Source organism: Sus scrofa, chromosome 1 (assembly GCF_054392235.1).
Source record: "Sus scrofa isolate SSC_HxYL_T2T_F1_AM1 chromosome 1, Sscrofa_HxYL_maternal_Yorkshire_Landrace_v2.0, whole genome shotgun sequence".
Taxonomy (NCBI): domain Eukaryota; kingdom Metazoa; phylum Chordata; class Mammalia; order Artiodactyla; family Suidae; genus Sus; species Sus scrofa.
The window spans coordinates 63,861,096-63,889,070 of NC_139383.1; the positions used below are offsets into that span (position 1 = coordinate 63,861,096).

Consider the following 27,975-nt stretch of genomic DNA (forward strand, 5'->3'; position numbering starts at 1 on the left):
GCATTATTTTCACCTATTTAGTGAAATTTACAGATCATGTATATCCTCTTATTAAGACATAATCAATGTGATGATTTTATATAGTATTACCTACCTCCATGGGGAACAAGAAGCTATAATTAAATCACTGTAACAACTTATATTTGGTATTTAGAATAAAGGATATATGACAATTCAACTCCCTTAAGTAAATAAAATTCCTCAAAACCATACCGACATGGAAACGTTATTGGAAACCAGAAGGCCCAGTTATAGCCTAGCACATTTCAACCAAACCACAAGAAGTAAAGCCCTCTTACTTTAGAAACTTGTAATCTCTGGCAGGAAAGTAATAAAATATTAATAAGTTGTTTCTTATTTGCACTATTCTCATGCACAAAGCTTGTGCATATTGGAACCATGCCTTGGCTTTGCACACTTCCGTGGTAACTGAGTATTGAAAGAGAAAGAGAGAGAGAGAATTTTGGGTCCTTCTCCCTTATTTTGCATCTAAAATGGTCACCTTTGAATCAACCCACAATTATCCCCATATCTTTTCTGTTTGATCAATAAATTCCATGACTACCATCAGCACGCAGAAATAATCTCTGGTACTGCTACATCTCTCTGGATTACCTCTTTGTTGACAAACATAAGGAAGGAATAGTTTAATATATACTACTTCTTGATTTTCATCCACTCATTTTTAAACCTTAAAAAATAAAACATTACCTATACAGAAAAGAATATTTTAATATATGCAAAGTATAAAATAATTTGGCTTAAGAAATCAAATATTTTGGAAAACCCCATATGGAAAACCCCTACAACTTCCCAATCCTTATCTAATTCTAAAAGTTAGATAATCTTAAATCCCATCCTGATTTTTGGGTTTATCATAATCATGTTTTTTAATAGCTCTAATGACATTTATTATATTTAAAAACACGTTAACATATTTATTATAATTACCAATAATCAATTTTGACTGTTTTTGAATTTTACAAAGATGTAATCCTGGTGCATTTACTATTTTATGACTTACTTGTTTCACTCGATATTGTGACAGTTATCTATATTGAGGAGGGCACCTATAATTCATCTATTTTTCTTGCCATATAGCAGTGTGTTATATGACCATACATCTGCTTATTTATCTAGTTTCCCTTTGACAGAAGTTCAGAGTTTCCTGCTGTTAGGTTTACTATAAACTATGCTGCCATAAGCATTCTTTTAGGTGACCCCTACACAATTTTATAAGTCACACACCTAGAGGTGAAATTACTGAGTCATATGAAAAGTACATGTTCAACTTTACAATCTAATGAAAAATTGTTTTTCAGAGTGCTTTTATACATCCATCTTTCATTCTTATTTCAGTGTGTGAATTCCATTTGCTCCTTATCCTCACCAACATTTTATGTGTTCATACTTGTTAATTTTTTCTGAACTTGTGAGTAAAAATTATTTCATTACAGTTTGCTGGTCAGGTAAATTCATATTTCATTGGGTAGGTTGAGCTTTCTTTAAAATATTTATCATTTTATGGAGTTCCTGTCATGGCTCAGTGGTTAACAAATTCGACTAGGAACCATGACGTTGAGGGTTCAATCCCTGGCCTTGCTCAGTGGGTTAAGGATCTGGTGTTGCTGTGAGCTGTGGTGTAGGTTGAAGACACGGCTCGGATCCTGCGTTGCTGTGGCTCTGGAGTAGGCCAGCAGCTACAGCTCTGATTCAGCCCCTAGCCTGGGAACCTCCATATGCCACGGGAGCGGCCCTAGAAATGGCAAAAAGATAAATAAATAAATAAATAAATAAATAAATAAATAAAATATTTATCATTTTAAAAAGATTTTTTGCTTATATCTTTTGCCCATTTTTTCATTAGCTTATATTTATTTATTTAGTTAGTTAGTTAGATTTTTGGGGCCATAACCACGGATATGGAAGTTCCCAGGCTAGGGATCAAATCAGAGCTACAGCTGCCGGCCTGCACCACCATCACAGCAACTGTGGGATCTGAGCTGTGTCTGTGCCCTACACCACAGCTCACAGCAAAGCAGGATCCTTAACCCACTAAGCGAGACCAGGGATTAAACCCGCATCCTCATGGATCCTAGTTGGGTTTGTTAACCACTGCGCCACAAAGGGAACTCTCTATTTTTGCATCTTTTAAAAAAAACTTTCCCTACTCTGACTTCATAGAAATTTACTCCTAAATTTTAAGTTTTGCTTTTCATATTGAATGTGGAATTGTTTTGAGTATGGTGTAAGGGAGGACCCAATTAATTTTTTTGTTATGTAAATAACAAATTATTCCAGTAACATTTATTGAATAATTTTTTTTTACTAAACTGTTTTAATATATCAGATTTCCATATAAATATAGATAATATATATGATTTCATTTTCTTTTCTATTACACTGATCTTTTGGTTTAGTCAGTTTCAATACTATATTACCTTAATTATCTTAAATTTTAATATTTCATATGACAAGCTAATCCACTCATGAAGTTTTTTATTTATCATACTACATTTAATACAAGTACAATTTTTATTGATTTTGAACATGGGTTTTTTTAAACATTATATTTCTAGGGTAGAGTAATTCCATGAGTTTTCTTATATTGCTCTTGTATCAAGGTACTTGTGAAACTTTCAGTGATAGTTAATGAGATTAAGCACAATCTTAGGTTTAACATCATTTGAATGTTCTATTTTGTGTAGTATTTATACAAATCTTTTGCATCTTTATTGGATTGTCTATTTTTTTCCTTATTTACTTGCAGAATTTCTTTATGTGTTCTGGTTCTCTATGATACGTTTGTTGGTTTTTGAGTTGTAATACCTTTCTATGACTCTGCTATCATTTTCACCCTGTCTTTTGAAAAACAGTGGTTCTTAATTTTAATGTAGTTTTAATTTATTAAATTTTCCCTATGTGGCTAGTATGTTTTCCGCCTTGCTTAAGAAATATTTCCCCATTACAAGTTAATGAAAATATTTTCCCATTTTCTGAAAGGACTAAAAGAAATAATACCTTCAAAATAGTGAGTTTTAAAGTCCATGAATATTGTATCTTTCCACATATTTATTTGAGTTTTCTTTATGTTCCTTCAAATTTTTCTTTTATGTAGAGGTCTTACACATTCTTATAAGACTTATTACAGGGTATTTGAGGATCTTTTTAATTATATTATAAATGCTATATATTTTGAAATTTCATTTTCTGTTTGTTGCCATCATATAAGAATACAATAGATTTTTATACATAGATATTTTATCCAGCAACTCTGGCAACTTACAGAATTATTTGGGTTTTCTTCACAAAATTATCCATCAACAAATTATGAGTATTTTTCCTTTCAATTCTTATGCTTTTCTTTTTCTCAGCTTAGTCACAGTCTATGACTTTTGCTGTAACAGAATAGAAAGGAGGATCATGGACATTCTTTTCCCATTTCCCATCTCAGTAAAGCTACTAACATTCAGCCTTTTTGATAATGTTTGAAATATTCCTTAAATTATATTGAGAAAATTCCTTTATTCTTAGTTTAATAAGTTTTAAATCATGAATTGAAGTAAATTTTATCAAATGCCCTCTCTGCATCTGCTAAAATAATTACTTAGCTTTCTCATTTATTTAGTAAATGTGGTAAAATACAATGATTCTCTTTTCAATTTTAAATCAAAATTGTATTCCTGGGATAAACTCAACTTATAAATTTTTTCATATATCACTGGATTCAATTAGTGATTTGCTGAAACTTTTATATTTACTTGAGAATGTATTATTATGAGTTTGATCTGCACAATGTCTCTCATAATATTTTTAGGTTTTGGTATCAAAGTTTTAATGGGCTCAAAATTAAGTGGATCATTCTTGTTTTTAATTATTTGATATTGTTTGTTAAGATTGGTATTATTTTTTTCCTAAAAGCTTGATAAAACCTACTGGTAAAGCTATGTGGGATTGTATTTTACTTTCTACATAAGCTTCTAATTTCAAATTCAATTTCATTAATAATACCAACCAGTTGAAATTTATATTTCTTCCTGTGTCAGTTTTAATGTTTTTTCCTTATCCTAGACATTTCTCATTTTATCTACATTTGCAAATACTTTGGTTAAAGTTGTTCTATGTTCATATTTATTCAGATTTATCATTTTTGTTGTTTTTCACCACTTTATCTCTGAGCTTCAATCTGAGTTCGGTGTCCTCTTGCTTGAAGAACATTGTTTGGTATTTTCTTTAAAATGTGTGTACTACTGATATATTCTGCTTCTCACTGTCTGAAAATATCTTTTTTTCATCTTCATTATCAAAAAATATTTTATCTGAGTATTGACTTCTAAATTGGCTTCTAGTTTCTTTCAGAAATTTTAACATTCCATCATTTACTTTCCTTTTTTTTTTTTTTTTTTCTGTGAGTGGTAGGTGACTTATTTTTTGTTACTCTAAAGGTAGTATTTTAACCTATTTTTAAGATGTAATTTGTCTTTGATTTTTAGTAGGTTTACCCAGAGGTCCCTAGATTGTGTTTTTAATCTGTGGGAGGTTCATATTTTTTGCTTTGTTTTTTAAATTTATAACATGATGTATTTTGTCGGTTTTAATAGACTGGCCATTATTCCTTCAATAAGACTTCTCCTTTATATACACACCAAAATACATAAAACATCTCTTTTTACATGGGAATAATAATATTTGTTGATTAAATGGAATACTGAAAAATAAACTGATTTCTTGTCTGTGATATATCTACCTTCCAATACCTTCTATTAGTATTCCTAAATTAATTTTCACAAATCTCAGCTCAAAAACACTTGACTCATTTATTCTTAATCATCAATACTTTCAGATGTGTGCGTATGCAGTGTTTATGGCATATAGAAGTTCCCAGGCTAGGGATTGAACCCCTGCTACAGCAGTGACCACATCAGATCCTTAATCTATTGCGCCACTAGAGAACTCCTTCAATGCTTATATATTTTATGTTGAAAAAATATATGTTCAACTCTAAGTTGAAACTTAAGCATTGGTGATCTTGCCCAGTCTACCTTTCCAAACTTGTCCTCCAAACTTATCCTTCTCATGTCCTGCAAGCCACTTCAAATATATTATTTTCTGTTTTTTATATGAGCCTCTTCTATCAAGTAAACATCTTTTCTAATTCTTTTTTTTTTTTTTTTTTGCTTTTTAGGGCCACACCTGCAGCATATGGAGATTCCCAGGCTAGGGGTTGAATCAGAGCTACAGCTGCTGGCCTATACCATAGCCACAGCAATGTAGGATCTGAGCCACATCTGTGACCTATACCACAGCTCACAGCAACACCAGATCCTTAACCCACTGAGCAAGGCCAGGGATCGAACCCACAACCTCATGGTTCCTAGTCAGATTCATTTCCACTGTGCCACAATGGGAACTCCAACATCTTTTCTAATCCTATTGGTCAATCCCAAATGCCCTTCCTCACATCTTCAGGAAAGAATACTTAGATCTTGGGCTTCAGTTTCTAACAGGTGTAGGTTTAAATCCTGGATTCAGCATTTTTATCAGCCAAGTGATCTTGGCCTCTCTAAGCTTTGGTTTCTTCATCTGTCAAATGGGGATGAAAATAATAATAGACCTACCCTACATTGATGTTTATGAGAGATCATCTAATAAGGAACTTTACACAGTACCTGGCTCTCAGGAAACATAGGAACATTAGATCTCATTGTTAGTACAGTTAACAATTCCTCCAAGGTGGTAGAGGCTTCCCAACACCCATTCTGCTCTGTAATCTGGAGGTGAGGAACCTGCTGCTGCTGCCACTGAGACTACAGCCGCAACTTTCTCTCAGACCATAAACAAATCCCTGGACCCCAGAAAACCTGAGTCCAGGCATTCTGAATGGGGGAAACCCCACAGTTCTACAACCGAGCCTGCCAGCATCAACAGCAGCAGGAACATGCCCTCTGCTTTTCTCCCACCTTCCAGTTTACACACCTGTTTGCAGTGAGCAGAGCCAAATTTGTATCCTGAACAGTAGCTTTAACAGGGTCCAGAAAATATCTAGCTGCCTGACCTCTCCAAGTAGAAGTAGGATAGAGCCAAGGTTGGGAGAACCAAGCCATAATATCTACCACAGGATCAATTCAAATGCCACCTAAGTTGCTCCTGAATTTTTCCCAGCTAAAAATAATTCCCCTCTTCCTTCTCTAAACTGATGGTTTTTAATTATCACTGGCCATTTGAACCTCCTGAGAGCTAAAAAAATACTTCTCATACTCTATCCCCAGAAACCCTGTTTTAAATGGTTTTGGCTAGGGCAGTACTTTGGAAATTTTTAAAATTCTAACATGAATTGTGTTTAGAATCATTGCTCTAAATGATCATAACCTTTCATTTTTTCATCGCTTCCAAATTTTGTTTAGTTATTTGTAAACTGTCCTCAGTCTTCCTACTAGATTATAAACTCTCTGCAGATGGGATTTGAGTCTAATCAATTTTTATATCCTTCACACCTTCTAGCAGATTACTTTGCAAATACAAAATATTTACCTGTTTATCAAATGAATGAATGAATGAATGAATGGTATGTGATGCCTTGCAAATAAAAAACATATTAAAGATATCATGTATAGCCTCAAATCCTTGCCTCCCTCCTGCTTGACATTCTTTAACATGTATTTCTTGTGAATCTATTAATTTTGCTCAGCATAGTAAAAATATGTATATATTGCTCACAACATTAGCCTTCTAATCAATAACTCACCGTATAACAGGACTTGACACAAAATTATTCCTGGTTTTAAAATAACATCTAAGAAACAGCATTCTCAGTTATGGAAGCTATGACAAACTCACATTCTTTTATGCAGAAATCTAAAATCTAAAGGGAGAAATTGAAAAAAAAAAACCAATTCCATTCACAACATTGGATTTCTGAGCTATTTATGTATCTTCATAGGTTCTCTAATATATCAATGTACCTGTAACTCAATCTTCTAAAATCTCAGTATGCAATGATAAAAATTCTGTGCTTAAATTATTGTATAACTGCAGAATGATTCTGAAAGAAGTTTGACAAGAGTATATCTAATCTGATCCCTTTGAAAAGGTTGACAAGAATGTCCTATTGATGTTGATACTAGCATTTTGGAGTTCATGCCTAGAAAAGTCAAATGCTATCCAGTTGGGTATTCGTTAACATTAAGATTTCTTGAAGTTCTGTGGCTCAGCAGAAACGAAACTAACCTCTATCCATGAGGATGTGGGTTCAATCCCTGGCCCTGCTCAGCAGGCTAAGGATCTGGCATTGCTGTGAGCTGTGGTATAGGTCGCAGACTTGGCTTGGATCCCCCAGTGCTGTGGCTGTGGTGTAAGGTGGCAGCTGTAGCTCTGATTTGACCCCTAGCCTGGGAACTTCCATATGCTGCACCTGCAACCCTAAAAAAAAAAAAAAAAAAAAAAAAAAAAAAAAAAAATTAAATTAAATTAAACTTTAAGATTTAAAACTTTAAGATCTCTCTCTCTTTTTTTTTTTTTTTTTTTTTTGCTATTTCTTTGGGCCGCTCCCACGGCATATGGAGGTTCCCAGGCTAGGGGTCGAATCGGAGCTGTAGCCACCGGCCTATGCCAGGGCCACAGCAACGCGGGATCCAAGCCGCGTCTGTGACCTACACCACAGCTCACGGCAATGCCGGATCGTTAACCCACTGAGCAAGGGCAGGGACCGAACCCACAACCTCATGGTTCCTTGTCGGATTCGTTAACCACTGCGCCACGATGGGAACTCCCTAGATCTCTTTTAGTTATACATAGTTATACATCAGCTCTGTTCAAGGATTTCAAATCTTTGAACAAAAATTCTTCAATATCTTTGCCAAATTAATGCTCAGATGGGGGCTTCTGAGATATGAATCACATAGTCCCCTACTCCCTTTTCCTGTTTACCTGTTAGAAGATGATTAAAAACAAGCCATTTGGTCTGCTCTTGTGGACACAAGTTATTCCCTGATTATTCAAAAATATAATGTGAAGGATGAAGAAGAGGAAAAAGTACAGAATGATGTTTAGAAGAGAATACAGTGGTAAAATGTAACCTGATTGGAAAAATTCACACTCTTGCCTCTTGCCTGTCCCCAACCCCTTTAGGACTGATTGTATTAAAAAATTCAGATAGCTTTAAAAAGTTTAAATACTTCTAAGGTCTTTTTTTTTTTAATCCTGATATACTTGGGTGAAAATCTGTTGGCAATAACTCACCTTTTCCCAACTTGAGATGCGATCTGTGCCATTCTCACATTTGTCTTTTCCCCTTTCTTCCCTGCTAATCAAGATCCTTCTCCCCTTCTTAATACATCTGCAAAAGCTTAACTTCCTAAAAATCTTCCTAGAAAAGTCTCCCTATATTTCCCCACTCCTTTCTATTAGTTGCTAAGAATCCTACATAGTCCTAGGGAAATATGTGTCATATTTATGGTTATAAAACCTCTGTTTAAGAAACTATGGATGTATTCATCTATTTGTGTACCTGATGATATAGTTCATGAAAATGAAGACTAAATTTCTTTCGTATATTTTCCCCAAGAAAGAATAAGAGAGTGAATGTTCAGTTTATTCTCTTTCCTCAAATTATAGTCACTATTACCAGGGTAAGAAATAAAACAATCTAGACTTCTTGAGGGCAGGGAGTTCAACTATTACTTACTAGCTATTTATTACATGTTGACCTGGATCAAATACCTCTCTCGCTGTAGGGAAAAAATTCTATAAAATGCAAAATTATATAGTGTTGAGGTACTGAATGGACTGTTCTCACCCTCTCAACTCCATGATGTTGCTTTGAAAAAAAGAAGGAATAGGAAGTAATTTTTTCCTTTAAAAAAAAGAAGAAGAAGAAAATATGGAATATAGTCAATTTCATTAGAATTTTCTAAGGAGCAAGGTCTATTATGTGATTGGGATGGGAGTGGGCAAGACCACATATTCTTATATTTAGACAAGTATTTATATTTATTGTTATATATTTCTATATCAATATTCATATATTTATAAAATATCCCTTTCAGATATTTAGATTTTAGATGTTTAGGCTTCTGCTCTGATCACCACATAAGGTACAGGCATTGTAATGTTGTATTTCTAAAGTGTTGTTTGGGTAGCTTCCTCTCGTGGCGCAGTGGAAACGAATCAGACTAGGAACCATGGGGTTGCGGGTTCAAACCCTGGCCTTGTTCAGTGGGTTAAGGATCTGGCGTTGCCATGATCTGTGGCGTAGTTTGCAGACAAGACTCGTATCTGGCTTTGCTGTGGCTCTGGCATAGGCAGCAGCTACAGCTCCGATTAGACCCCCAGCCTGGGAACCTCCATGTGCCACAAGTGCAGCTCTAAAAAAAAAAAGACAAAAGACCAAAAAAAAAAAAAAAAAAAAGTGTTATTTAAAATAAATGCTAGACTTGTGGCTGCCTGATGGGAGGGGGAGGGGGTGGGAGGGATCAGGAGCTTGGACTTATCAGACACAACTTAGAATAGATATACAAGGAGATCCTGCTGAATAGCATTGAGAACTTTGTCTAGATACTCATGTTGCCACAGAACAAAGGATGGGGAAAAAAAATGTAATTGTATACATGTAAGGATAACCTGACCCCCTTGCTGTGCAGTGAGAAAATAAAAAAATTTAAAAAAAATAAAATAAAATAAATGCTAGAAATTCTACAAATGTGATCCCTTAGTTGTTTCTTCATTTTATAATATACTAAAAGCCGCACAAAATGGAAGTAGCCTGAGTACTCCTAAGTCCCGAGAGGCTGTGTTTCATAGTGCTATTACATACCCTAAAACTAAATAAATATTAATAACGAAAATGGCATTTACATATTAAGTGATGAACATTTAAGATATATACTCTACTGTCATAGCACTAGTAAGAGATAAACACTTGATCACTGTAAATATGAATAAAACTTAGGTTTTTTTAAATCTTTCAAGAGAATCAGGACTATTTTCCTCCTGTTTCCAAGACCTCAGTAACTCTTTTAGTGTGTTTATGTTCACTAAGCAGGGACATTACTGTGGAAAATTAAATAGGGAATTCAGTGTTCTTTGCAGATAATTTTGGCATGTTCCATTGGGAACTTCTAGTCTGAATGTGCATTTTTCCTGGGAAAAGGCACACATGTGCCAAATCCTCAGTTTTTTCTCTGATAGTGAAGATCTGCTATATAGAGAATTAATGACAATGTAAATTCAGCAAGACATTGTGCTGGAAACTTCATTATTAAAATAAAAGGTGGCAAATATATGGAAATACAGTTTGAGTGTAGTAAATAAAAGCTAGTATTAATGCACTATGAAAGCATCAGAATAATTAATTGATTTTCTGACTTGGCTCAAGTTAAAAAAACAAATTTCTGAGGTGGAGAAATAGAATATATTTGTAATTCCTAATATATTTATTTTCCAAGAAAATCAGTGGTACTGTTTTTGATGATTAAAAAAACTCGTGTTCAATGCCTAATTATCCTTTTTGAAATTCACGCATTTTGTTCTTTGATGGTTTTCATAAACTTACAAAATAACCAGAATTCTTATCCTGACTTTGACTTTGTGTTTCATATCAGTTTTTCATCCTGTAAGATGTTGCCATTATTATTCTTTCTGGGTACATGTTCATTTAGCCCTAAAACCAGAATTGACCTAAAGCTCTTTTCTACCACTGTCATTTTTTTTTTTGGGGGGGGGTTGTTTTCTTTTTTTTTTATTTTTTTTTATTTTCCCACTGTACAGCAAGGGGGTCAGGTTATCCTTAGATGTATACATTGCAGTTACAGTTTTTTCCCCCACCCTTTCTTCTGTTGCGACATGAGTATCTAGACATAGTTCTCAATGCTATTCAGCAGGATCTCCTTGTAAATCTATTCTAGGTTGTCTCTGATAAGCCCAAGCTCCCGATCCCTCCCATCCCCTCCCCCTCCCATCAGGCAACCACAAGTCTCTTCTCCAAGTCCATGATTTTCTTTTCTGAGGAGATGTTCATTTGTGCTGGATATTAGATTCCAATTATAAGTGATATCATATGGTATTTGCCTTTGTCTTTCTGGCTCATTTCACTCAGGATGAGATTCTCTAGTTCCATCCATGTTGCTGCAAATGGCATGATGTCATTTTTCTTTTATGGCTGAGTAGTATTCCATTGTGTATATATACCACTTCTTCCGAATCCAATCCTCTGTCGATGGACATTTGGGTTGTTTCCATGTCCTGGCTATTGTGAATAGTGCTGCAATGAACATGCGGGTACATGTGTCTCTTTTAAGTAGAGCTTTGTCAGGATAGATGCCCAAGAGTGGGATTGCAGGGTCATATGGAAGTTCTATGTATAGATTTCTAAGGTATCTCCAAACTGTTCTCCATAGTGGCTGTACCAGTTTACATTCCCACCAACAGTGCAGGAGGGTTCCCTTTTCTCCACAGCCCCTCCAGCACTTGTTATTTGTGGATTTATTAATGATGGCCATTCTGACTGGTGGGAGGTGGTATCTCATGGTAGTTTTGATTTGCATTTCTCTTATAATCAGCGATGTTGAGCATTTTTTCATGTGTTTGTTGGCCATCTGTATATCTTCTTTGGAGAAATGTCTATTCAGGTCTTTTGCCCATTTTTCCATTGATTGATTGGTTTTTTTGCTGTTGGGTTGTATAAGTTGCTTATATATTCTAGAGATTAAGCCCTTGTCAGTTGCATCATTTGAAACTATTTTCTCCCATTCTGTAAGCTGTCTTTTTGTTTTCTTTTTGGTTTCCTTTGCTGTGCAGAAGCTTGTCAATTTGATGAGGTCCCATGGGTTTATTTTTGCTCTAATTCCTATTGCTTTGGGAGACTGCCCTGAGAAAATATTCATGATGTTGATGTCAGAGAGTGTTTTGCCTATGTTTTCTTCTAGGAGTTTGATGGTGTCCTGTCATATATTTAAGTCTTTCAGCCATTTGGAGTTTATTTTTGTGCATGGTGTGAGGGTGTGTTCTAGTTTCATTGCTTTGCATGCAGCTGTCCAGGTTTCCCAGCAATGCTTGCTGAATAGACTTTCCTTTTCCCATTTTATGTTCTTGCCTCCCTTGTCAAAGATTAATTGACCATAGGTGTCAGGGTTTATTTCCGGATTCTCTATTCTGTTCCATTGGTCTGTCTGTCTGTTTTGATACCAGTACCACTCTGTTTTGATGACTGTACCACTGTCATTTTTAACCAACATCCACATCTGGGAAATGACTCAATGGCAGTCACCAAGACCTAACACTTGGACTGAATCCTCACTGCTGAGGAGGTTGTTTTGACCAACCAGGTGTGGGTCACTTAAATGGAGATGCCCAGGAGGCAAACAATGAACAGGCTAAAACTAGAGATTTCAGAGTCAAAAGTACATTTGGAGAGGTTCAAGCCACAGCTGAGGAGGATGTCGCAAGGGAGAGGCTGTGGTACAGCAAGGCCTTAGAACTACTGAGCAGAACCCCCATTAGGTGCCCAGTAAAGAGTTGGGAGATCAAAGAGCGATGCAGAAAATGACATTGCACTTCATCAGTAATTTCTACTTCAGTTAGCACATATAGAGACTATTTCAATGCATATCATTTTCTCATTGAATTCTACATTGGCAAATGATGAATACAAGATTTTTTTCCCACAGTCTGGCTGCTGACTTGATGCATTTTGGCTGGCAAAACACATAGAGAACTGCCACAATGGGAGAGTAGCCTTTCCTAAGTCACTCCACGTATCACCATGACAACAGCATTTTTGCTAAATTAGGGCATTTTCATGTAAAAAATATAAACCCATTTGAGTGCTTAACTCAAGTGTATTGAGGCTTTATAATTTACCTTATCAAAAATTTTGCCTTTATATATGTGAATTTTTTTTATTTGAAGGACAAAAACCAAAATGACGACTGCTCAATTTGATTGTCAATACTGCACGGCATCACTTCTTGGGAAGAAGTATGTACTAAAGGATGACAATCCATACTGTGTTTCTTGTTATGATCGCATCTTTTCTAACTATTGTGAGGAGTGCAAAGAACCAATTGAATCAGATTCCAAGGTAGGTCTTACCTCAATTCACAGAATGACTGCATATGGACAGCAGACAACTGTTTTGGAAGGCCTCTTTTTCTTCAGTGTTGACTGTTAATACCCTATTGCTCTGCTACTAGATATAAGGTTTTTCAAAGCTACCTTCAATCAAGGTCCAGGCACTCTGCTCAATGCTGCAAACCGTAACATATGCTTTAATCCTTATAGTGATATTAGGAGATAATTTAGAATGCTAAAGATTAAAAGAGTTATTTGCCGAAAGTCACAGAGCTAAAACATGTATTTCTAGAATGAAATACATAATTGTAAGTGTAAAAATTCAAGCATTTATATTATCTAACTTTAAATCAGCCTCATTTCTCCTAAAACCATAGTGCCCTGATACTTCTCACACATACAGCCCATTCTTCCCACAATGCACATTATTGTTTTGTTGTTGTTGTTGTTGTCTTTGGGGTTTTTTTGTGTTTTTTTTTTTGGGGGGTTGGGGTTTTTTTTTTTTTTTTTGGCCTTTGCTTTGGCTAAACAGTGTTAAGATTTTGTTTAGTTGAAACTCAAAGAGTAACAGGATATTACAACCTAAAAATAAACATCATTCCATGAAAAACTTCTCTTATAATTTATAAAAGGAAAGTAGACAAAATCTGAAGAAATAGGAGAGTCCACTTACTTTCCATCTGGCTTTTGTAACCAACCAAGGAAGCCCGAGGCTCTAGTTCTTAATTGCCCCAGACAATCTCCTTTCTATGGGTAATAGTATCAATAACAACATTCCCTCAAGCTACCAGCACAACCTACTGGCACCAGAGTCCCAGGAGTGTTTGGTTTTGTCTTATAAAACGACCAGTTGCATCACAAACACATTTAATTAATTTTGACTTACTGTCTCAAAGGATCTTTGTTACAAAGGCCGTCACTGGCATGAAGGATGCTTCAATTGTGCCAAATGCAATCACTCCTTGGTGGAAAAACCTTTTGCTGCCAAGGATGAGCGCCTGCTGTGCTCAGAATGCTATTCTAATGAGTGCTCCTCCAAGTGCTTCCACTGCAAGAGGACCATCATGCCAGGTAAGACCGCGAGGGAGCTTTAGTCTAGAACTGAAGCTGCAATGCTTTGAATTAAACCCAAACACAGGAAAAGAGTAGTATAATAGTCCCCCGCAATCCATGGTTTCAGGTCAGCCTCAGCCTGAAAATATTAAATGGAAAACTCCAGAAACAAACATTTCCTAAGTTTTAAATTGTGTGCTGTTCTGCAAGGTGTGATGAAATCTCTCATTGTCCCCCTCCATCCTGCCCATGATGTGAATCATCTCTTTGTCCACAGCATCCTGCCCAGTAGTCACTTAACAACTATCTCAGTTATCAGATTGGACACTATTATCATAGTGCTTGTGTTCAAGAAACCCCTATTTTAGTTAAAATGCAAGGAGAGTGATGGTGGCAATTCAGATATGCTGAAGAAAAGCTATAAAGTACTTCCTTTAAATGAAAAGAAAGTTCTTGACCTAACAAGGAAAGAAAATAAATCCTATGTTGAGGTTGCTAAGATCTAATGTAAGAACAAATTTTCCATCCATGAAATTGTAAAGTAGAAAAAAGAAGTTTGTGCTTTTGCTGTTGCACCTCCAACTGCAAAAATTAGGGCCATGGTGCATGACAAATGTTTAGTTAAGATGGAAAAGGTATTGAATTTGTACAACACAATATTTTGAGAGAGAGACTACATTCATGTAACTTCTATTCAGCATATTGTTATAATTGTTCTATTTTATTATTTTATTGATGCTAACCTCCCGTAATGCCTAGTCTATAAATAAACTTTAACAGAGGTCATATGAATAGGAAAAAAAAATCTTATATGGGGTTCTATACAATCCTCATATAGTTTTAGGCATCAATGGGGGTCTTGGAACATACCTCCACAGATAAAGTGGGGGGACTACTATATAGGACTTTATTTTTGAGAAAAGACATCTTTCTTGATATATCTTCATCTCATTTGGTGTACTTTAGAAATACAAAGATTATTCTGTCTTCAATTGCTAAGTTACTGCGTTCTGTGTATTTTCATAAACCTAATTTTATAGCAACCTTTTGAACCAGAATCTGAGCCATGGAATAATGCTAAAACCTATACCAATAAATAATACTAACACTGAATTAAATACCCTGTCCTAGGCAGGCCTAACAGCATCAGGAAACATAATCCATCACAGGAGAATGGAACCGATCCTCATTTTGTAGCTCAACACAGATTCGTTTGAGGGTCAGTCATCTTTATTTTCTCTTAGGGAAAACAAGGACCCACGTAAATTGTTACACCTGTAGGCAAGCACTAATTCTGTTTTGATCCTCTTCTCAATCCCTATAGACAGCAGCATGAGAACACAATTCTCTCTCATTTTCTCATTATAGATTCAAAGATTTTCTAGGAGACTCCAAGTGCACAACATCAATCTCCAGAGTTTGTGCCCTGGGCATTTCTAATATCCTTGTAATGGTTATTACAGCCCAATTTATCTAAACCATGCTTTCAGAGTCTGCATTTATAGTACTTTCCCATCTCAAAATTGTGAGACAGCACGAGTTTCCAGTGAAAGAGTGATTCACCATCAGCAGGGCTGAACTCTCTTTACTTACATCTCTTTTTTTTTTTTTTCAGATAAATGTTTTGACAAAACACTATTTTTTCTATGTGGATGATTAGTTGATCACCTTAACTTTAATGTATATTTTAAATATCTTGACATATTTTCCTTAAAAGAAAACCATTACAGAAGTTCTCTTGTAGTGCAGTAGGTTAAGCACTGCTGCAACTGCAGTGCAGGCTGCAACTGTAGCATGGGTTCATAGCTGGCCCGGGAACTTTCCGCATGCCATGGTTGTGGTCAAAAAAGGGGGTGGGGGAGAAAGAAATCAGGCTTGATTTATACTAACAGTTCTTGCTGTTGGGGTACAGGTTCCCGCAAAATGGAATTTAAGGGAAACTACTGGCACGAAACCTGCTTTGTGTGTGAGCACTGCCGACAACCAATAGGAACTAAACCATTGATTTCCAAAGAGAATGGCAATTATTGTGTGCCCTGTTTTGAGAAGGAGTTTGCTCACTACTGCAGCTTTTGTAAGAAGGTAATTATCTCAAGAGGTTGAAGCTTGTGAAATCTTCCAAACCATTTCTTCTTAGCTTGTGCTACGTATTTGTAATAAACCCATACTATCATGCTGTATCTGTCTTTACACATCCGTGTCGGTTTTGAATTCCAACCTGTTCAAAAGCACTACCTGTAGCTGTGAGGATGGCCATCTATTTTTATCCCCATAAAGTTCCACCCAGAATATTAATTTGATATTCCAGAAGCTCAGTTGATTTGATATCCCAGTTCCATTCACTGTGATTAACTGAAGACTTCACGTATCCTGGTAGGAGGCACACATCTCTCTTTGAATACAAAATATTTTTTGGAAAATAGTTTTTGGTCCACTTAGTTTCAGAGACATATGGATTTGTCTCACAGAGTGACTAAGAGAACCAATTTAAACAGGCTATTTCCTTCCTCACATTATGTCCAAACAATGTAAATACCTTCTTGACTTGAAGCTTTTTTATTTCTAAGCTTTTATATGAAAAGTCACTCATCTCTGTCACCTTGATAAACCTGACTATAGTCCATGAAATATGTATTGATGTTCTCAAAGAAATCTTTGACCTGTGAGGCATCAAAATTTCAAATACATTATGATGAGAAAGTTTAAATCATGAAAACATGTTGGATTAGGACACTTGTTTCTAAACATGTTTGATATGCAGGCTACTTGGGCAGATCTCTTGAGAACCTTTGCAGAAACATGGAGGAAGGGGTAAATCAGGGGGTTGGGACTGACATATATAATGTGACTGACATACATAATGATTACATATAAAATAGATGGGTAATGAGGACCTACTGTTTTATATACAGTAGGAACTCTACTCAATCCTCTCTGATAGCCTATATGGGAAAAGAATCCAAAAAGGAATGGATATATGTATGTGGATAAAGGTATCTGATTTACTTTGCTCTGCACCTGAAATTAACATAACTTTGTAAGTCAACTATATTCCAATAATTTTTTTTAAAAAAGTAACTATGAATAGATTAAATTTCCCTATATTCCCTTATAAATTACCTATCATCTTTCCTTCCTTGTTTCCTTATATTCAGCCACCATCCTGAATTTTGTAAATATCCAATCCATATCCTTACCTTTTTAACTAATATTTATATAACCAAAAGAGTGGTTGACATTGTTTTAAGTTTAGAATATTTTCATAAGTAGTAATGTAGATCAGTTTTTCTATTTTGTAGTGAATCTTATGTTAGTGAGATTTAACCCTGCCATTACATGTATCTTTAGTTTATTCACTAATTTAAAAAAAAAAAGACTATTTGCATGCTTGTATCTGGACAGCTAGAAGTATCATTGCCACTTTCTACAAGTGTATATGCAAACACGCACACAAACACACACACACAATTTTCTATATATATTCAAAATATTAGTACTGCATCTGAGAAGGCATTAATCAACTCCTAAGTTGTAGGGGTTTTGTTTTTGTTTTTTGCTTTTTAGGGCCTTATCCACCACATATCAAAGTTCCCAGGCTAGGGGTAGAATCAGAGCTGTAGCTGCCAGTCTACACCACAGCCACAGGAACATGGGATCTGAGCTGTGTATGCGATCTATACCACAGCTAATGGCAACACTAAATCCTTAACCCACTAAGCGAGGCCAAACCCATATCTTCATGGATACTAGTCGGATTTGTTTCCACTGAGCCACAATGAGAACTCCATTAGTTGTAATTACTGAATTTCACTCTAATGATAGCTGAACATTACAATGAAAAGTAACATGACACAAAACCATCTTATACCCGGAGACTGCCATTACTTTACCAGAAATGCCAACTTAGGTAATGACTTTATAAGAAATAGTCAGATACTATGACCCTGTGACAGATAAAGCACTAAAAAATTATCACTCAATACATGCATTTAGAAAGAGATGCTAGATGCAAACTATTGCATCTGGAGTGGATAAGCAATGAGATCCTCTTGTATAGCACAGGGAACTATATCTAGTCACTTTGTGATGGAACATGAAGGAGGATAAGGTGAGAAAAAGTATGTATATATATATAATGTCCCAGTCATATATGTCCCAGCTGACATTTTGCTGTTCAGCAGAAATCAACAGAACATTGTAAATCGACTATAAAAGAAATAAAATGTATTTATCTCACTGTTTCGAGGGACAACTAAGTTGGCCATTTTTAGGCTATGTTTCTTAAGGATTTACACTAAAATATTAATGAGATGTGGGAATTATCTTAAAATCTTTTGTTGGGCACAGAGTAAAATCTTCTTTCAATGCTATAAAAATTCAAGAGAACTTCTCTAGTCCATCGGTGCTAAGCACTATTTGTAGTCAAAGCATTGGCATTTCCCAGGTTATAGGAGCCTGCCCTATATTTAGGATATGATTTAAAGTCACCAAAAAAATTTATGAAATGTTTTTATTGGGTAGTAGACATATAACAACATGCCAGATTGTTTTCTATTTAATTTTTTAAAACCACAAGTCCTTTAAGGAAAGTTGGATAAAAATGTTTGTGATCAAGATGATCCAAGCTGAGGATAAGCAATTTGTTTCAACTCAAGCCGAAGACCAAATATAAAATAGAAGAAAATAAGCAAAACCTACTTAACAGCCAGGCCCTTAGAACATTTTCCATAGATTTTATTTTGTGAAACTAAAATTTATTTCCTACCCCAAAACAAGTAACCTCAAACTGTAGTGCTTTGAATTCAGACTCCCCCAGTTTCACATGGAGTATTCTCGATTCATCGGCTGTTGTCCACGGAGGGCAAAGTCATCATTGCCTCCACTTTGCCAGAGAAGAAACTTGTTCTAAATCCTGGGAGCAATTAGTGGCAAAAAACAAGCCAGAATGTTAGACTTCATTTTAGCCGGTCTGCCTCCTCAAAAGGAATATAATCATAAGCAAACTATATTTTAATATTCCAGTTTCTTCACCCTAGCTAAATGATCTTTGCTGTGTACATCAAATTGCTGGATTTTTTTTTTCTGTGAATACATTTTTCAAGTTCTGAATCTTTTAAGCATTTCCTGCTAATCGTTTGACCAAACAAATCAAAGGAACCTTGGATTCTGCTGTGCTTGCTGTAAGGCATTTGAAGTCAGTAGGGGGTATTTTAAATTGCTTTAGTTCACACACGCCATTATGTTTTCCATTTACTTATTTAGACTAGTATATTTTTCTCCTTTGTAAAAAAAAAAAAATTTCTATCAAATATCTTTAATTTTTAAGATAGTCATTGTAAGATTTAAAATAATCTTTTCAAAATCCTAGAGCATAGACATATACATTTGTCTACAATAGGATGGCTTAGAGTAGACTCTACATTTTCTAATATCTAGTTAACTTGAATACAAAGATTGCAGGCACCATCTCAGATATCCCATTACTTCAGTCAGTATAAGACATTTCCATGAACGCAGGCCAGGTTCCACAGACACCCCCCCCAGGAACTCAGCAGCCATGGCTTTGACAGAGGCTATGACTTGAAAACTGCCACACAAGAAAAGTTGTCTAATACTTTTCCATCTGATTTTTAAATAAAGATATCTCAGCCTTTTAAAAAAGTGGAATCCATAGATTCAACTGATTTGGAAAAAATAATCATATGGAGGAATAGTATGTATCCCTGCCAAACTAGCACATGACCCAGGAATATTTAATGTCTAACCAGCCCTCATGACTTTGAGCCCTCATGACTTTGAGCCCTCATGCTGAAATCTCATGAAGTTACCAACAGCACCCCCATGTGTTCTAGATACAATATTGAAATTACATTCCAAACATTTTTTTCCCTTGGTGTTTGTTCATTCGACAAAGACTTGTCAAGGGTTTATTGGTGCAAAGGAATCTTGCCTCAGTGCTGCGTTCAAGATTAAGCACATGGGCTGTGGAGTCAGACTGTGCAGGTTTGAATGCGATCCTAGCAAGTGACTTAACTACTCTAACACTCAGTAGTTACTCTTCTCTAAAAAGATAGGAGTTCCCATTGTAGCTCAGTGGTTAATGAATCCGACTAGGAATCATGAGGTTGTGTGTTCGATCCCTGGCCTCGCTCAGCGGGTTAAGGATCTGGCATTGCTGTGACCTGTGGTGTAGGTCGCAGACATGGCTTGGATCCTGTGTTGCTGTGGCTCTGGCATAGGCTAGGGGCTACAGCTCTGATTAGACCCCTAGCCTGGGAACCTCCATATGCCATGGGTGTGGCCCTAGAAAAGGCAAAAAAATAAAAAATAAAAAGAGAAAGATAATAGTCCCTACTGTGTCAGGATGTTGAGAATGTTAAGAAGAGATTAAGCACATGGCTGAAGAATGAAAAAAAATAAAACCTAAGAAATATTAGTTATTATTAGCAAATGATTGTGTTTATCAATTCCTTTCAAAGTTGCTACTGCTGGAATAAAGCATTCATGAAAAATGGGATTTTTTTTTAAATATCCTTAAAAGTTATACATGGACGTAAGAACAAAGCATAGAAAGTATCTTAGCTCTAATGGCAGGTCTTTTGAAGACCAAGAAGAAAAAGATGAGCAAGGAAATCAAGGACCTATTTCTTTTTCATCTTCCTGAGTCCATTATGATCCTGCTTCTTTTCTGTTCCATTGTAGAAGAAAACCTAGGATATTTCTCACCAGTTCTATTTAATCCCTATAGCCATTTGTTTCTCTTAGTAGTTTAAAACAACAGCAACAACAACAGGGAAAAGATATCCTGACATAATGTGATAGAATAGCCCCAGGTACCACTTGTGGACACAGAAAAGCATCTGCATTCTAATAGCTTCCATGGTCATTGCCTTTTTTGTGATCCTTTGCCAGGTGATAACTTCAGGTGGGATAACATTTCATGACCAGCCATGGCATAAAGAGTGTTTTCTGTGCAGTGGCTGTAGGAAGGAGCTCTGTGAAGAAGAGTTTATGTCCAAAGATGATTATCCATTCTGCTTGGACTGCTACAACCATCTTTATGCCAAAAAGTGCTCTGCCTGCACCAAACCTATTACTGGTGAGTTCTTCAGTTTAATACACTCCTACCAGGGGACAGTTGTGGCTATGTAAATGCTGTTTAGCTAATTTAGGAAATGCAAGTGAAAAAATCATGATCTTTCCTTTATGGTTCCTTTTGAAATAAACCTGGGGACCAATAAATAAATATATGTATTACACAGAAACTTCATGGCACATATAAAGTGTAATTAAGGTAGCTCTGCTCTAAAGAGGGTAATTAATACTAAACTTAACTGTACTGACTCTTCATGAAGTAATAGCTCGGGGCAGGAGGAGAACAAGACAAGCTGAGAGGTTGGAGATCTTTACAAGGAGGCATGATATGAGGCAAAAACTTTAAAGAGTTGACTGGGGAAAGGATATTTATAAATCAACATCCTGATAAGTTCCAAAAGAGGGTGAAGTGGCCTTAAAATAGAAAAAGTTTCTTTTTCTTTTTTCTTTTTGTCTTTTTAGTCTGTACCTGCAGCATATGGAAGTTCCCAGGCTAGGGGTCAAATCAGAGCTACAGCTGCTGGCCTACACCACAGACACAGCCACAGCCACGTCAGATCTGAGCTGTATCTGCGACCCACACTGTAGCTTACAGCAGCACCAGATCATTTAGCCCACTGAGTGGGGCCAGGGATGGAACCTGCATCCTCATGGATACTAGTCAGGTTCATTACCACTGAGCCACAATGAGAACTCCAAAATAGAAAAGGTTTATTTTTTTGTCATTTTGCCTTTTCTAGGGCCGCACCCGCGGCATGTGGAGGTTCCCAGGCTAGGGGTTGAATCGGAGCTGTAGCTGCCAAGCCTACACCACAGCTACAGCAACGTAGGCTCCCAGACATGTCTGTGACCCACACCACAGCTCACGGCAACACCGGATCCTTAACCCACTGAGCAAGGCCAGGGATCAAACCTGCAACCTCATGGTTCTTAGTTGGATTTGTTAACCACTGAGCCACAACGGGAACTCCGAAAAAGTTTTAATTAAACACAAGTATTGTATAAAAATCTGAAGTTATAATAACTAGGATAGCATAGGTCGGGAATTAATTAAACCTTAATTTAAGATGCTTCTAACAAATGTCTTATTCTCTTTTTCTATGCCCTTACACTAAGTTTTAATTATGAATAGATGAGATAAAACAAGATAGCATTCTCTTGAAGAAACGAAATATATGGGACATATTTGAAAATAACATAAATGGTAAATCCATCCGTGTTAAATGGATTTTCAAGGTAAAAAAAATCTATTTTCCTCAGAGACAAGTCTAAAATGCTGATTTTGTAGTAAAAGAATTAAGTTTCCATCACACCTGAGAAACCCAACAGCTATTCTCCGTAAGCAAGATATGATCACCAAATAAAGTGGCAGAATGCCACTTCTATTCCCCATTTCTAGTACTCTTAGACCATATTTCATTTTTTTAGCTCAGTTTATGTAACATAGAATTAAAGATTATTTTATACTTTTCTTCCTCCTCCATCTTCAAATATGTCACAAAGTAAAAGTGAATATTCATTCGTATGCAAAGAAAAGAGTTTTGCTGTAAACCCAGCTTGAAAGGCTTTCACTTCCTTGCAAGGGAGGGAGTTTCCTGGATAAACAGAACCCAGTCCTGTGGTACAAGGCACGATGATTGTCAGAATCTCACACTGGCCCATGGGTTACATCTAGCAAGCAAGCATGTTTTGTTTGGCCTGCACATGTTTGGAAATAACTAATGTGAAGTCCATGTATGCACAAAAGTAAATAAAGAACCTGCCCAGGGTGAGCAGACTGCCCTCACATTCCTGGCTGGGTTGCCATCATACAGAGCTGAGTGGCTGGCCCATTGTGTAGGGCATGAGCCTTGTATTCCTTCCACCTGGTCTCCACCACTCAGCTATGTCACCTCCCCAGTCCTTTCACAGACTTGCACTGGCAAATCCAAGACTATCAGGCTCCAAAGCTTGGGGTCTTAAGCATTCTGCTCTCCTGCTTCTATACATCTGGCAACTCCCGCAACCAAAAAAATAAGCTACCATCCCACTGGTTTTAGTTAAAAATGGGACTTCCAGGAGTTCCTATCATGGCTTAGTGGTAACCAACTCAACCAATATCCATGAGGACGCAGGTTTGATCTCTGGCCTCGCTCAGTGGGTTAAGGATCCGGCACTACTGTGAGCTGTACTATGGGTCGTAGATGCAGCTCGGATCTAGCATGGCTGTGGTGTGGTGCAGACCAGCAGCTGCAGCTACAATTTGAACCCTAGCCTGGGAAATTCCATATGCTGCAAGTGCTGCCCTAAAAAAGAAGGGGGGGGGCACTTCCAGAAACACTCCAAAATCTTAGTAGAATCTGCAATCACAGCCCAATGGAGACTCAGTAGATGTATCGGATAACACTTTTCTTTAATTAGCCAGAAAATAAAAGGGGTGGGGGGCTTCTACAAAAAAATGAGAACAATTAACAACTCCAAATGGGTTTGAAAACTTTCTGGGGACTCTAAGGGCTAATACTTACCTGAAAGAGCCTATAAGAGCCCTTAACTTGATAAGTTTCAATTCTGATCCATCACAGAGTCATGGGTTTGAATGATTTTTCTGCCAGATTCTGCAGGTCAATCACTGAGCCCAACTTTTTTAGGTCAGACAAAAAACCCGCATTGTTCCACATGAAACATAAAAGTGATCAGGAACCAATGATTTGACCCTAAAGTCATTCCAATACAGAATATGTATTTAGTTTAGAACAGTCAGTCTTTTGATAATGATCTTAATCTCCTTTTGGCTCTGTGATTGAGACATACCAGGCACTATATGCCTGCAAAAACTTCCAGCTCACTTTGATTTGTTTTGGTCTTAAATATATACAAGCCCTGTAGTTGAGCTTCTTTAAAACTAAGCTATTTGAAGTAATATACCACAGAGAACTATACCACCATGTATTTGTTTTTTCAAAGTTGTACATTCATACAAACATGACACCCTCCATGAGAAAGATAAGAAACTATCTTAGAATGTTTTTAAAACACTATTTTAAATCTCAATTGATTCTCAAGTTATAACTACAGTATTTTTCTCTTCTAAGATAGGATTTACTTTTCAAACTTTCTGGGATAGATGAAGGAGCTTGATCTGGTGGCAAGAGCTCTGTCCTAGGGAGTAAAATACCCTGATGTTGCCTCTGTCCCTGACTACTGTGTGGCTGTGTGTACACGATGCAGCTCTGGAGTCCTCATTTGCCTCATTTGCAAAAGGAGTAGCTAAATGAGGTGACATCTTCACTTTCTTCACTTTCTGTTTATTTTCAGTAAAAGGAGTTTCAAATGTGGATTTCTTCAGGAAGGGATGCTAATGTTCCTGGTAATGTTTTTCACAAAAGAAAAATTCAGACTTAATTTGATGAAATTAGGAGCTTAGTCTCTGAAGTCAGATGGCCTAGGATTGACTCCCAGATCTGCCACTCACCAGCTGGGTGATTTGGCCAAGAGATTTAAGTTCTCTGTTTCTTGTTTGCAATGTCAGGCTGAGTGTTTTATCTATGGCATGAAGGTGAGGTGCGAGCTATATGAAGTCAAGAGCTTAGAATAGTGACTGACTCATCTTCAAGTCAAGTAGCATTTCACCAAATGCTACTTCTTAGTTTCCTGAATTTTCAGGAATAAATGAAGCCAGATAAAACAGGTGTCAGAGGCCTTCTTATTGCAAACGACCCTCATGACCTGAGGGAGTCAGCTATATCCAAAATTGAAACAATTAACTATCATCTCACATGCTGAATCAGGCCTTTCTTAAATTCTTGCTAATAGATGCTTCTTTTTTTTTCTTCTTTGTAAAAAATTCCAGAAGAATTATTTTTACATTTGCCAGCTGTACAAGGCTTAATAATAAGATCAAGAAAACCTCATGCTCATCCAAGTGCTGGATGTATAATAATTAGTTTTATAAACAGAAATGATGTATGTATATATAGAACATTATTCTTGCTGTCAGCTTATTAATGTTTTGAATAACATTAAGGGAATTAATTGGTACCTTATTGATTTACTCTTATTAGAAAGTAGTGATGACAGCATCATAAATAAGCAAGCTATAAATTTAATCAAGAAAAGTACAAGAATTTGATGTAAATTTATCCCTGAACTAGCAAATTATATGTGAAGCCATCAGAAAATTTTTCTAGGATGGAAACAAAACTTCATTATCATATTTAAGGAGAATTTATCTGAACTAGAATATTTATTCACCCTTTCTGCTTCAGCATCGCAAGTGGAATATTTAGAAATTATATGTGAATCAGCACATGAAACATTTATGCAAATCACATAAAGTTCATAGCACTAAGATCACTTGGAGAAAATTTGACAAATAAATAAAGACTCAAGCTTAGGGCATCCCAACCCAATTCTTAAGATCTTTTCTCCTTTTCTACAAATCCTCAAAATCAGTTCCTTGAACTGGATCCTGGATTCATATTTGGCATATAGAGTCTCACTGAAGACTTGAATTTTAATGCCTTTCACAGAAACCCTTTGATTCAAGAGAGGCCCAAGCTGAGGTGGTGGAGGCTGACAAGGCATTTCTTAGAAACTAATCATTGGGTAGCACAGGCTCAGTGGCCAGAGGATCAGATTCACAGATTTCTGTTGCAAGCCTAAGCTGAAGTAATCTCTGGGCAAGGTAATGGGTTGGTCACATTAGCCTAGCTACAGGAGAGTCTGGACGGAATTCTCTTTTGGGGACTTTTTGGAAATTGTCACAGTATGACCATGAGACTTTATCCAAATGAAATTAAACTTGGAAAAAGGGAGAAGAGAACTAAAAGTAAGAGATATCAGCTGTGAATACACATTTATTTTATCTTAATTTTGCTTCTAAGTAAACAGGGACATGAAGAGGAAAAAAAAAGGTATTCATACTTAGACATGTCTGACTTCAAAACCTCTACCTTCTTCTCACTGCACACCTGTTTTCCTTATGTCTTAGGCAATCATTTAACTATTTTCAAAAACGTATGCTTTGTATACCCAGGTTTGACCTACTTATATTTATTATGGAAAAAATTGGCTAGGACTCTGACTGGGTCTCCTAAGAAGAATTTGTCCATGGGTGACATTCCCATATGGACATGGGGCCACTGAGGGCAGCATTCCTTGTAAGGTTACATATTTCCAGTGAGCAGTCTTGCTCACTTCTGTCTCTCCAGTTTCCAGAAGAGGATCTCATAGACTGTTCAATCTATTTGTTGAAAGAATAGATTATTCTTTTTCTCCAATTCCTTTCTAGGTCTCAGAGGCGCCAAGTTTATCTGCTTTCAAGACCGCCAGTGGCACAGTGAGTGCTTTAACTGTGGGAAGTGCTCTGTGTCTTTGGTGGGGGAAGGCTTCCTGACCCAGAACAAGGAAATCTTCTGCCGCAAATGTGGCTCCGGGGTGGACGCTGACAACTAGAAGGAGACAGTCCTTTCCCACTGAAATATCCACCTTGCTTTTGTTCTCACTAAATCCAGAGCTCGAATGATATCATGTTTCTGACTTAATTTTTAGAACAAATTAATGTAGAGTTTATAGCGGAAGAGTTTTTGCACACATTCTGATTGAAATATAAGAACTAAAAAAAAAAAAAGCGGTCTAACAGAAATGAATCTATACTGAATCACAAAGGCACCTTTCCTTGCAAAATGCTGCACTCTGCTGTTAGAAATACAGGAACATATCTCTTTATTATAATCCAGTGTATGACCCATACCTAGAAGTCATGGCTATTATTACTGAAGACTGCTGTGTCCCAAAACTGCAGAGTAGAGAGGAAACAAAGAGATCAAATTGAAGGCATACATGACTCATGTTTGCATTCCTAACGAGCTAGTTATAAACACAATGTGATTGGCTATGAATGGTAGAACAAAAATGATCCAGGAAAATAGATTAGTAATCACCACATTTAAGTATTCTGTCATTTTATCATTCTTTAATTGTTCATGTGTACTGACTTTGGAGTTGAAAAACAAAGCTACAATTTGCCCTCATCTACCTGCTCCCACAGCTAGTTCGTTATCGTATTTAATCAATGGAATCTGGGATTTCTGGACACTGACTCTCATTCTCTGCATAGAGATAAACGGGTCCTTTCTATGTGGGGAGGTTAAAAGCATAGGTTTCAACACATTTTGTCTTAAATGCATTTTCAAAGCCCACAATGATTTTTTCTAAATACTTAATGATTCCATGAAAGAAAAATCTATTCTTTCAAATGAGCTAACCAGGATAATCACTGTCCCCAAAGGCAAACCTTTAAGGTAAATAGATCATTAAATCATCACTTGTGGAAATGAGTTTTAGGGAAGGAATTGGTGTTGGAACCTGACTTTCATCCAGATATCTAAAAGCGTGACAGAATGCATAATTAGCTTGGAGCCTCATGCATTTTGCCTTCCAAAATTATATAGATTATTAATAGGAAGACATAAAAGTGGGCTATAAAGAAATCTAGTAATAAGAACTGAGAAAGAATAATCCACTGCTGATTGTTGTGGACCTGCAAAGCAGCACAACAGAGCAATGTGGTCTGTAGATGAGCCCCCCTCGCTGTTCTTCCACATGCATACCATCCACCTCATCTATGCCAACCATATCCCCTCGCTTCAGACTCTTGCAGGACTGTGAGAGATACACTCAACCCTCAGTATCCATTCTACAAATAAGCCAGTGATTCTTGGTCACAGCCTTAGTGAAAAGCCTATCATCACATGTGTCTCTTTATACCAAACACCCCTTGAT

General features: G+C 36.5%; 1 protein-coding gene across 1 annotated transcript in view; it reads left to right on the forward strand.

The window, feature by feature from the left end:
- The window catches only part of FHL5 (four and a half LIM domains 5), a 46,177-nt gene extending 19,356 nt beyond the window's left edge, over positions 1 to 26,821 (forward strand). Inside the window, 5 exon segments of the mRNA NM_001243314.1 lie at positions 12,904 to 13,075; positions 13,962 to 14,136; positions 16,031 to 16,200; positions 21,031 to 21,217; positions 26,483 to 26,821. Of these exon segments, the coding sequence (NP_001230243.1) occupies positions 12,917 to 13,075; positions 13,962 to 14,136; positions 16,031 to 16,200; positions 21,031 to 21,217; positions 26,483 to 26,646 (855 nt within the window). The 5' untranslated portion in view covers positions 12,904 to 12,916 and the 3' untranslated portion in view covers positions 26,647 to 26,821.
- Positions 26,822 to 27,975: the final 1,154 nt, after the last annotated feature.